The sequence below is a fragment of the Scyliorhinus torazame genome, chromosome 11 (assembly GCF_047496885.1).
Source record: "Scyliorhinus torazame isolate Kashiwa2021f chromosome 11, sScyTor2.1, whole genome shotgun sequence".
NCBI classification, from domain to species: domain Eukaryota; kingdom Metazoa; phylum Chordata; class Chondrichthyes; order Carcharhiniformes; family Scyliorhinidae; genus Scyliorhinus; species Scyliorhinus torazame.
The window spans coordinates 67,483,254-67,495,263 of record NC_092717.1 but is presented as its reverse complement, the minus strand read 5'-3'; the positions used below and the strand labels follow the sequence as shown (position 1 = coordinate 67,495,263).

Below are 12,010 nucleotides of genomic sequence, written 5' to 3'. Positions count from 1 at the left end.
GGGAGAGAGTGGGCGAGGGAAAGAGTGGGCGAGGGAGAGAGTGGGCGAGGGAGAGAGTGGGCGAGGGAGAGAGTGGGCGAGGGAGAGAGTGGGCGAGCGAGAGAGGGGGGGCGAGGGGGGGGCGAGTGAGGGGGCGAGGGGGGGGCGAGGGAGGGGGCGAGGGAGAGAGGTGGGCGAGGGAGGGGGCGAGGGGAGAGAGAGTGGGCGAGGGAGAGAGGGGGCTTGGGAGAGAGGGGGCGAGGGAGAGAGGGGGCGAGGGAGTGAGGGGGCGAGGGAGAGAGGGGGCGAGGGAGAGAGGGGGCGTGGGAGAGAGGGGGCGTGGGAGAGAGGGGGCGAGGGAGAGAGGGGGCGAGGGAGAGAGGGGGCGAGGGAGAGAGGGGGCGAGGGAGAGAGGGGGCGAGGGAGAGAGGGGGGGCGAGGGAGAGAGGGGGGCGAGGGAGAGAGGGGGGCGAGGGAGAGAGGGGGGCGAGGGAGAGAGGGGGGCGAGGGAGAGAGGGGGGCGAGGGAGGGGGGCGAGGGAGAGAGGGGGGCGAGGGAGAGAGGTGGGCGAGGGAGAGGGCGAGGGGAGAGGGAGAGTGGGCGAGGGAGGGGGGGGTGGCGAGGGAGAGAGGGTGGCGAGGGAGAGAGTGGGCGAGGGAGAGAGTGGGCGAGGGAGAGAGTGGGCGAGGGAGAGAGTGGGCGAGGGAGAGAGTGGGCGAGGGAGAGAGTGGGCGAGGGAGAGAGTGGGCGAGGGAGAGAGTGGGCGAGGGAGAGAGTGGGCGAGGGAGAGAGTGGGCGAGGGAGAGAGTGGGCGAGGGAGAGAGTGGGCGAGTGAGAGAGTGGGCGAGGGAGAGAGTGGGCGAGGGAGAGAGTGGGCGAGGGAGAGAGTGGGCGAGGGAGAGGGGGGCGAGGGAGAGAGGGGCGAGGGAGAGAGGGGGCGAGGGAGAGAGGGGGCGAGGGAGAGAGGGGGCGAGGGAGAGAGGGGGCGAGGGAGAGAGGGGGCGAGGGAGAGAGGGGGCGAGGGAGAGAGGGGGCGAGGGAGAGAGGGGGCGAGGGAGAGAGGGGGCGAGGGAGAGAGGGGGCGAGGGAGAGAGGGGGCGAGGGAGAGAGGGGGCGAGGGAGAGAGGGGGCGAGGGAGAGAGGGGGCGAGGGAGAGAGGGGGCGAGGGAGAGAGGGGGCGAGGGAGAGAGGGGGCGAGGGAGAGAGGGGGCGAGGGAGAGAGGGGGCGAGGGAGAGAGGGGGCGAGGGAGAGAGGGGGCGAGGGAGAGAGGGGGCGAGGGAGAGAGGGGGCGAGGGAGAGAGGGGGCGAGGGAGAGAGGGGGCGAGGGAGAGAGGGGGCGAGGGAGAGAGGGGGCGAGGGAGAGAGGGAGAGAGGGAGAGAGGGGGGCGAGGGAGAGAGGGGGGCGAGGGAGAGAGGGGGGCGAGGGAGAGAGGGGGGCGAGGGAGAGGGGGGGGCGAGGGAGAGGGGGGGGCGAGGGAGAGGGGGGGGCGAGGGAGAGAGTGGGCGAGGGAGAGGGGGGACGAAGGAGAGGGGGGACGAAGGAGAGGGGGGACGAAGCAGAGTCGGGGTGAGGGAGGGGGTGAGAGGGGGCAAGGGAGGGGGAAGAGGGAAAGGGGGCAAGGGAGGGTGGGAGCGAGGGGAGGGGCCTGGGGAGGGGAGGGGGCTAGGGAGGGGAGAGAGCGGGCGAGGGAGAGGGGGTGATGGAGAGAGGGGCGATGGAAAGAGGGTGCAATGGAGAGAGGGAGGGGAGTGAGGGGGCAAGAGAGGAACGAGTGGGGGAGAGGGGCAAGGAATGGGGAGAGTGAGGGCGAGGGAGGGTATGGGGCGAGAGACAGAGAGAGAGAGGCACCAAGGGAGGGGAGAGAGTGGCGGGGGAGGGGAGAGAGGGGGCGGGGGAGGGGAGAGAGGGAGCGGGGGAGTGGGAGTGAGGGACGAGTAGAGCGTGTGCGAGGGATGGGGTGAGCGCGAGGGCAGAGGGATAAGAGTGGGAGGAGAGAGTGGGGGGGCGATCTTACTTCCACAAAAGAAACAAAGGCAAACAAACCTACAGGTAATGCTTACCGTCCTTCACGGATTTCAATGGTGATAGATCGCGAAACCACATCTCTGGAAGCAAGATCTTTTGCCACAGGAGCATAGCGCTCCATAAACCTCTCTCCCTCATGATTGATGAGAATTCCACCTTCACCACGACAACCTTCAGTGATGAGGCAACCAGCACCATAAATACCTGAAGCAAGCAACCAACATAGATTTTAGGTATTTCCTGATCAAATACAACAGGATTCAGGGTACAAGTCAGAGAGTGAAACATCCAATGTTATTGATCATCTTACAATTGTCCAACACAGGTGCATCAACTCTAAAGGAGTTATTCAGATTTGAAACATTAACTCGATTTTTCTCCCCACCGATGCTGCCAGACCTGCTGGGTTTCTTCGCATTTTCTATTTTTGTTATGAAATTAACAGACGTGAGCAGTGCCACAAATTACTTTAAAGCATTGTAAAGTCACTTTGTACTATAAACCCAAGGCTTTTAGTTTTTCTGGAGTCAGCCTTAGCTCAGTGGCAGTACCTTCCATTTGAGGATTCTGTGTACAAGCCCCCCCCCACCCCCAAAATAAGCTGACACTCCAGTGCAGTACTGAACGTGCCATTTTTCTGCTGAGACAGTAAACTGTATGCCCTTGCTGGTGGACGCAATGAAAGCCCACAGCACTGTTCAAAGAAAAGGAGGAATGTCCTGCCGAATATTTTTACCTTCAACAAATATGTATATATTTTAAAATTTAGAGTACCCAATTCTTTTTTTGCAATTAGCAAATTTTTGGCAATTTAGCGTGGCCAATATATCTATCCTGCACTTAAGAGTAATCGAGCCATAGATATTTACTGCATGGAAACAGGCCCAGCTTGGCCAGCCCACCCAGTTTCTATCAATAAGCTAGTCCCACTTGAAATGAAATGAAATGAAAATCGCTTATTGTCACAAGTAGGCTTCAAATGAAGTTACTGTGAAAAGCCCCTAGTCGCCACATTCCGGTGCCTGTTCGGGAAGGCTGGTATGGGAATTGAACTGTGCTGCTGACCTGCCTTGGTCTGCTTTCAAAGCCAGTGATTTGCCCGCATTTGGATTCTAAGGTGGCACTAAGCCAGTGGTAGCAGGAGCTAACCATCAAGACCAGGCACATCTGGATGCCCTAACCCCATCGAGAAGAGTGTGCTGGCTAATATTGAAACAGCTATTTCTCAGGCCAAGGCCAGGGACAGGGCAGAAACCATCAGAACTGAATGCGTCCTCATACCTATTCCCCTCTCTTTGCTGTTATATTCCAGAAACTCAGGTGACTTTCAAAGTTTGGCAATGACTGATCCTGCTATTCATTGTGACAGTGTGAAATATCTCCGTTGTTCCATGAAGGCTGAAGGAAATGGCAGCTTCCACAGGATTTTCTTTTTGAGAGAGCAGGCATCTGTTCTGATCCAATAGGTTCTCTTTCTCCAAGGCCGTTACAACCAGGAGCCAGTCCATGTAAGACACTCTAGCACAATCCGATAAATTAAACACGAGCATAGATGCAAGGATTCCCAAACTGCATGGAGTCAATCTTTTACACAATCTGTTAAAGTCTATGATATGTACTTCCATGTAATGGCAATCAGTTTTCCGACATCTAAACATGCTCCTAGGCATTTAACAGATCAACTTTCTCATAGATTTCATCCAAAAACTCTGATTAAAGGGCCAAACATTCATCACTATCCAACTGATGGGTAGCATAGTGGTTAGCACCATTGCTTCACAGTTCCAGGGTCCCACGTGCAATTCCCGGCTTGGGTCACTGTCTGTGTGGAGTCTGCACGTTCTCTCCATGTGTGCGTGGGTTTCCTCCGGGTGCTCCGGTTTCCTCCCACAGTCCAAAGATGTGCAGGTTAGGTGGATTGGCCATGATAAATTGCCCTTAGTGTCCAAAATTGCCCTTTGTGCTGGGTGTGGTTACTGGGTTATGGGGATAGAGTGGAGGTGTGGACCTTGGGCAGGGTGCTCTTTCCAAGAGCCGGTGCAGACTCGATGGGCCGAATGGCCTCCTTCTGCACTGTAAATTCTATGATTTACTTCTGGTAGGAAGTAACAACGTACAGCCATACTTGTTTTCCTGTTCGGTAGGGGTGCAACCCATGTCCACATATCTAGCACATACTTTCACTGGTCATATGGTTCAGACACTGAGGATTTTGGAGGGTGATCACAGCTTGACAGTTTATATTTGCTTTCTGCTATTTTTCCCAATGCTCATTGGGATTTAGTTTTTTGTCTGCAAATATTTTCTTAAGATTCCGATCTTCTCCTTCAGCAATATTCACTGCTACTATGTTAAACTCCAGTAAGTCTCCAGGATGTCTCCTAACGGGTAGAGGGCATCCTGAAGGGGGAGGGCAAACAGGCAGAGGTAATTGTACATATTGGTACTAACGACATAGGCAGGAAGAGGCATGAGGTCCTGCAGCAGGAGTTCAGGGAGCGAGGCAGAAAGTTAAAAGACAGGACCTCCAGGGTTGTAATCTCGGGATTACTCCTTGTGCCACGTTCCAGTGAGGCTAGAAATAGGAAGATAGAGCAGCTAAACACGTGGCTAAATAGCTGGTGTAGGAGGGAGGGTTTCTGTTATCTGGACCACTGGGAGCTCTTCCGGGGCAGGTGTGACCTATATAAGGACGGGTTGCATCTAAACTGAAGAGGCATAAATATCCTGGCCGCGAGGTTTGCTAGTGTCACACGGGAGCGTTTAAACTAGTATGGCAGGGGGGTGGGCACGGGAGCAATAGGTCAGAAGGTGAGAGCATTGAGGGAGAACTATGGAATAGGGACAGTGTGGCTCTGAGGCAGAGCAGACAGGGAGAAATTGCTGAACACAGCGGGTCTGGTGGCCTGAAGTGCATATGTTTTAATGCAAGAAGTATTACGGGTAAGGCAGATGAACTTAGAGCTTGGATTAGTACGTGGAACTATGATGTTGTTGCCATTACAGAGACCTGGTTGAGGGAAGGGCAAGATTGGCAGCTAAACGTTCCAGGATTTAGATGTTTCAGGTGGGATAGAGGGGGATGTAAAAGGGGTGGCGGAGTTGCTCTACTGGTTAGGGAGGCTGTACTACGGGAGGACACCTCAGAGGGCAGTGAGGCTCTATGGGTAGAGATCAGGAATAAGGGTGCAGTCACAATGTTGGAGGTTTACTACAGGCCTCCCAACAGCCAGCGGGAGATAGAGGAGCAGATAGGTAGACAGATTTTGGAAAAGAGGAAAAACAATAGGGTTGTGGTGATGGGAGACTTCAACTTCCCCAATATTGACTGGGGCTCACTTAGTGCCAGGGGCTTAGACGGGGCGGAGTTTGTAAGGAGCATCCAGGAGGGCTTCTTAAAACAATATGTAGACAGTCCAACTAGGGAAGGGGCGGTACTGGACCTGGTATTGGGGAATGAGCCCGGCCAGGTGGTAGAAGTTTCAGCAGGGGAGCATTTCAGGAACAGTGACCACAATTCAGTAAGTTTTAAAGTGCTGAGTGGTCCTAGGGTGAATGTGCTAAATTGGGGGAAGGCTAATTATAACAATATTAGGCGGGAACTGAAGAACCTAGATTGGGGGCGGATGTTTGAGGGCAAATCAACATCTGACATGTGGGAGGCTTTCAAGTGTCAGTTGAAAGGAATTCAGGACCGGCATGTTCCTGCGAGGAAGAAGGATAAATACGGCAATTTTCGGGAACCTTGGATAACGAGAGATATTGTAGGTCTCGTCAAAAAGAAAAAGGAGGCATTTGTCAGGGCTAAAAGGCTGGGAACAGACGAAGCCTGTGTGGAATATAAGGAAAGTAGGAAGGAACTTAAGCAAGGAGTCAGGAGGGCTAGAAGGGGTCACGAAAAGTCATTGGCAAATAGGGTCAAGGAAAATCCCAAGGCTTTTTACATGTACATAAAAAGCATGTGGGTAGCCAGGGAAAGGGTTGGCCCGCTGAAGGATAGGGAAGGGAATCTATGTGTGGAGCCAGAGGAAATGGGCGAGGCACTAAATGAATACTTTGCATCAGTATTCACCAAAGAGAAGGAATTGGTAGATGTTGAGTCTGGAGAAGGGTGTGTAGATAGCCTGGGTCACGTTGAGATCCAAGACGACGAGGTGTTGGACGTCTTAAAAAATATTAACGTAGATAAGTCCCCAGGGCCTGATGGGATCTACCCCAGAATACTGAAGGAGGCTGGAGAGGAAATTGCTGAGGTCTTGACAGAAGTCTTTGGATCCTCACTGTCTTCAGGTGATGTCCCGGAGGACTGGAGAATAGCCAATGTTGTTCCTCTGTTTAAGAAGGGTAGCAAGGATAATCCAGGAAACTACACGCTGGTGAGCCTTATTTCAGTGGTAGGGAAATTACTGGAGAGAATTCTTCGAGACAGGATCTACTTCCATTTGGTAGCAAATGGACGTATTAGTGAGAGGCAGCATGGTTTTGTGAAGGGGAGATCGTGTCTCACTAACTTGATAGAGTTTTTCGACGAGGTCACAAAGATGATTGATGCGGGTAGGGCAGTGGATGTTGTCTATATGGACATCAGTAAGGCCTTTGACAAGGGCCCTCATGGTAGACTAGTACAAAAGGTGAAGTCACACGGGATCAGGGATGAGCTGGCAAGGTGGATACAGAACTGGCTAGGTCATAGGAGTCAGAGAGTAGCAATGGAAGGATGCTTTTCTAATTGGAGGGCTGTGACCAGTGGTGTTCCGCAGGGATCAGTGCTGGGACCTTTGCTGTTTGTAGTATATATAAATGATTTGGAGGAAAATGTAACTGGTCTAATTAGTAAGTTTGCAGACGACACAAAGGTTGGTGGAATTGCGGATAGCGATGAGGACTGTCAGAGGATACAGCAGGATTTAGATTGTTTGGAGACTTGGGCGGAGAGATGGCAGATGGAGTTTAATCCGGACAAATGTGAGGTAATGCATTTTGGAAGGTCTAATGCAGGTAGGGAATATACAGTGAATGGTAGAACCCTCAAGAGTATTGAAAGTCAGAGAGATCTAGGAGTACAGGTCCACAGGTCACTGAAAGGGGCAACACAGGTGGAGAAGGTAGTCAAGAAGGCATACGGCATGCTTGCCTTCATTGGCCGGGGCATTGAGTATAAGAATTGGCAAGTCATGTTGCAGCTGTATAGAACCTTAGTTAGGCCACACTTGGAGTATAGTGTTCAATTCTGGTCGCCACACTACCAGAAAGATGTGGAGGCTTTAGAGAGGGTGCAGAAGAGATTTACCAGAATGTTGCCTGGTATGGAGGGCATTAGCTATGAGGAGCGGTTGAATAAACTCGGTTTGTTCTCACTGGAACGACGGAGGTTGAGGGGCGACCTGATAGAGGTCTACAAAATTATAAGGGGCATAGACAGAGTGGATAGTCAGAGGCTTTTCCCCAGGGTAGAGGGGTCAATTACTAGGGGGCATAGGTTTAAGGTGAGGGGCAAGGTTTAGAGTAGAGGCACGAGGCAGGTTTTTTTACACAGAGGGTAGTGGGTGCCTGGAACTCGCTACCGGAGGAGGTGGTGGAAGCAGGGACGATAGTGATATTTAAGGGGCATCTTGACAAATACATGAATAGGATGGGAATAGAGGGATACGGACCCAGGAAGTGTTGAAGATTATAGTTTAGTTGGGCAGCATGGTCGGCACGGGTTTGGAGGGCCGAAGGGCCTGTTCCTGTGCTGTACATTTCTTTGTTTTTTGTTTGTTCTTTGTTTACAGCTGGTTTTGTGCATTTATTTACAGAGTTACATATGAGAAACATGTTTGACTATGTTAATGATGCTGTATAAATGCAAGTTATCAAAGAGAGTACAAGTCAAAACAATTCCTCGCAAATAGAAAAACGATATTTAAGCACCTATTCTGGAAATTAAATCCCTTGGCACCATTGAGCTTGCAAAGCCATTCTAATCATACCCTTTTTAGTTGCTGCCACAAATTCATTTTGGGCCTTCATTAAAAAGAATAGAAATAAAATCAAAAGAATACGCTGGGCACGTGTGGAAGCAATCCATGTACCTGTGGGGTGAAACTGGACAAATTCCAAGTCCTGGTTGGATAATCCAGCTCGAGTAACCATGGCACTTCCATCTCCAGTACTTGTATGTGCTGAAGTGCAACTGAAGTAAGTTCTTCCATATCCACTGCCAAACAGAACAAATATTTACCCAACAGCTTAACTTCACATAAAAGATGTTTGCTCATATTGCTTATCCACAATCTCATGATATTGTGATCACATTATTTATTGCTCCATAAATTTTCAGTTTGAATTCAAAATTCTTTTTCAGCAGGGAAATGTCAACTAATGTTATTTATATGGATGTCCAATAGGTATTTGACAAAGTTCCGTAAAACAGACCGTCAACTTAATTTATTAAGGGATAAGGGGAAAAGTGGGTAAATGGAATTAGGTTCCAGATTAACCATCTGACAAGCAGCAGACTTGAAATGCTTCGAACAATAACTGGCAGAGCACATACAAACTGCAGGATGAGCAACAGCACCATTGTATTCCCCACATTTCTTCAGGGTGAATTCCGGAGTTTCATGTTCCAGGTTGACAGAGAAGACCTAATGACTTGGAGAGGGACAGACTTGGGCAAGTGCTCTTCGAACTCAGAGATGCAAATTATCATAGAATTTTTATCATAGAATTTACAGTGCAGAAGGAGGCCATTCAGCCCATCGAGTCTGCACTGGCTCTTGGAAAGAGCACCTACCCAAGGTCAACACCTCCACCCCATCCCCACAACCCAGTAACCCCACCCAACACTAAGGGCAATTTTGGACACTAAGGGCAATTTATCATGGCCAATCCACCTAACCCGCACATCTTTGGACTGTGGGAGGAAACCAGAGCACCCGGAGGAAACCCACGCACACACGGGGAGGATGTGCAGACTCCGCACAGACAGTGACCCAAGCCGGAATCGAACCTGGGACCCTGGAGCTGTGAAGCAATTGTGCTATCCACAAGGCTACCGTGCTGCCCGTTATAAATTATAAATGCCATCCACCCCTCTCCAAAAAGTAAGGCTACTCTCACAAAAGCACTTCACAAAATTTTTAATAGGTGGAGTAACTATCACTAAATAAGGGCTGACAAAATACACATTTTGTATGCAAGGTAACAAAGCCACTGGAGATAATTCGTGGCTGAGGCAGGGATCACATCAAACAAGAAGTACCAATTAACACAAGTCACTGTCAAGTAGTTTCTTGGACCTTTGTTTGATTACCAAGAGGAATTGGGGAGGTTTTCCAGATTCCCTTTAGTTTACACTTCGCCAAGGAGATTATGTCACCTTGGGACATGGAGTCCTTTGATTTGATGCATTACGCATCAAAACTCTGTGGGACAGGCTGGATCGACCAGTTGGTCACTTTCTGTCCAATGTTTTAATGTGTTTGTACATTCACATTTGCTTAGAATTTGGAGTCAACATCATGGCTTTTTGTTGCTTTTGATTTAATATAGTGCTCATCAGGATGTACGATCTGATGCAACAGTGGCAAAGCTGCATGGGGTGGTTTTTGAGCTCGAATGGAATAAAGTCATAACCAGAGAAGAAACAAGAATTTTCCCTCAACACTTTATAACCATTATTATTGTCACAGGTCGGCTTACATTAACACTGCAATGAAGTTACTTTGAAAATCCCCTACGCCACACTCCGGCGCCTGTTCGGGTACACAGAGGGAGAAATCAGAATATCCAATTCACCTAACAAGTTGTACTGACTGGCAGATATCCCTGATCCTTGTCCTTTGTGTGTACATGTCATGATTTGTAAACTGTGCATGGAAATCAATTGTAAATTCATCCATCTCGCAGACCAGTGTCGATAGACTCTTTGTATTGTTCTTTCCTCAAGTCCAATCAACGTGAACCATAGCTGTCGCTACTCAGGAAGGTAACGCAATAGCTATATCCGTGTGTTCCTCTACCTCCAAGGCATCTGATTACCTCGGGGTAGCAGCACCGTAGAAGCTTCCTTATGTCCCTTATGTAGCCACGTAAAATGGCTGCGTTCCGATTAATCTGGCCAAAACCCAGTTTGAAATGGCTAACCCGAAAGACAGCTGGGAAAAACAGCTAAGAAGACACAAGCAGGCAGCTGCAGACAGTATTGCATATTCGGCTCTGGGACGTTAGCCCAGATCGATACTCAGGGCTATCAACAGCCCATCAACCCAGGTATTTGCAGTTGCATTCAGGACTGTTTGCAGCCCATCTATTCAGACATCCACAGTTAAATCGGCTATCCCGGGAACAATTGCAACATATTAGCAATTGAATACCGGGCCAGACCTGTCGGTGCCTGCAGTGGCCGAAACAAAGGCAGGTGAGCGACCACCCCCCGATCGAGGAATCGCCTCACCATTGGACACATCGACCCCAGAGATTGGGGACAGATCCAATCACTTGGGACTCAGGGTCAAGGGCCGTCCTGGGAGGCGGGAAGCCCTGGGCCCTATAAAAGTGAGGGTCCAAGTTCAGATCTCTCACTCTCTCCTCTTCGCCTGCTCGAGACCTTCGCAAGAACAGCAACCGGCAACAGTAAGTTTGAATCCAGCGATCGCTATCCGGTAGAGTGTAAGGTTTTCGGGCAATTCGGCCCTTTTTGGACTGCCCAAGAATAAAACCCAGAGACTGTAAACTGGACATTTGTCAGCCAAAAGAACGTAACCAGATTTCCCAGCAGGCTTGGTCCGCTGAGCTGAGTAGGGGCATAGGTATTTACAAACCCCCCCCAGGAGCTACAAGGAAGAAGGAGCCAGACAACTAGATAAGATTAAACACAGAGACAAAGGGGCATGGTAATGCTGTAAGGGGCCTGCCTGCAAGCAGGACAATGGGATGGTCATAGCCCCATGCAGATGTAAATGACTTTGCCTCCACCAGAGCAGTATCCAATCAACACCCCATCAACATAGCAGCGATCTCCAGAGCAGATGGAAGACTTTGAAAATCTTCACAAGGGAGCTCAACCTCGTTATCTCAAAAAGCAGACTGGAGGCGGACCTAGGGGAGGTACTCCTATCTTGACAGGTCTGACAGGCTCAAAGGGGGCAGGACCAGCGGGAACTTTAAACCTTATGGATTCAATGCAAAAGGGGCTGGCCGAACACAGGAAAAAGCCAGGTAAAACGGATATAAAAGGGGCTGTGTTTCGATTGAGGGTCTTTTGGCTTGACCTCTCCACCTTTGACTTGACCTCCTGCAGCCTGTGACTGTAAGTACCCTGCAGCAGCTTGCGAAACTCCCTTGACCTTGATAGTGGTTGAGGCTTTGGGGAAGGGGACTTGATTTGTGTTCTGTGTCATTGCTAAAACTGTGTAACAATAAGATTTTACGTTGTGTCCGTTATAGTACTTTCTGAATAGACTTAGTTTGTGTTAGAGTTTAAGATTTTATTATAATTTCTTCTGTTTGATGATTTTGACCTGGGTTTTGCAATAAACCTTGATTTGCTGATAATTGGAGTCGTTTAAATTCTTCAATCTCTCACCAGCGATCTCTGACCAAGTCATTGTTAAGATATTCCTCACCTTAATTCCGGGTTCGAGAATCTAGGGTCATCTTGAACGATTCACTCAGGACAGGCTGCTGGTTAGGTAATAAACAGCAGTGTCCTATTCTCTCTCTTGGGAAAGCTACTCCAGCGAAGTAGGAACCGGGTGGGTGTTGCACCACCGGCAAGAGAGAGAATCACCTGGGCATTGGTGGGGGTCTGGATATCTGTGTGATATAAGCCTCAGGCTTCCGGTTAGGGATAAACGGCAGGCTTGATTCAGTGCTCTCTCCCGTGGAGGTGTCCCAGTGCGGCATCCCCTGGCCTCTGAAGTTTCAGTGCCAGCTGGAGAGAGACACACACAGATACTCAAACCCCAGATATCGGCCCAGTAGTGGAGTAGCAGAGATGGAACCCTCTACAAGAGACA

The 12,010-nt window shown here is 50.3% G+C and overlaps 1 protein-coding gene across 3 annotated transcripts in view; it reads right to left on the bottom strand.

Moving 5' to 3' along the window:
• The window catches only part of sdha (succinate dehydrogenase complex, subunit A, flavoprotein (Fp)), a 123,432-nt gene that overhangs the window by 61,616 nt on the left and 49,806 nt on the right, over nt 1–12,010 (bottom strand). For all 3 annotated transcript variants that reach the window (XM_072467376.1, XM_072467377.1, XM_072467375.1), the window contains exons 7-8: nt 8,081–8,205; nt 2,042–2,210 (exon numbers count right to left, since the gene is read on the bottom strand). In XM_072467376.1, the coding sequence (XP_072323477.1) occupies nt 2,042–2,210; nt 8,081–8,205 (294 nt within the window). The remainder of the gene's footprint in view (nt 1–2,041; nt 2,211–8,080; nt 8,206–12,010) is intronic.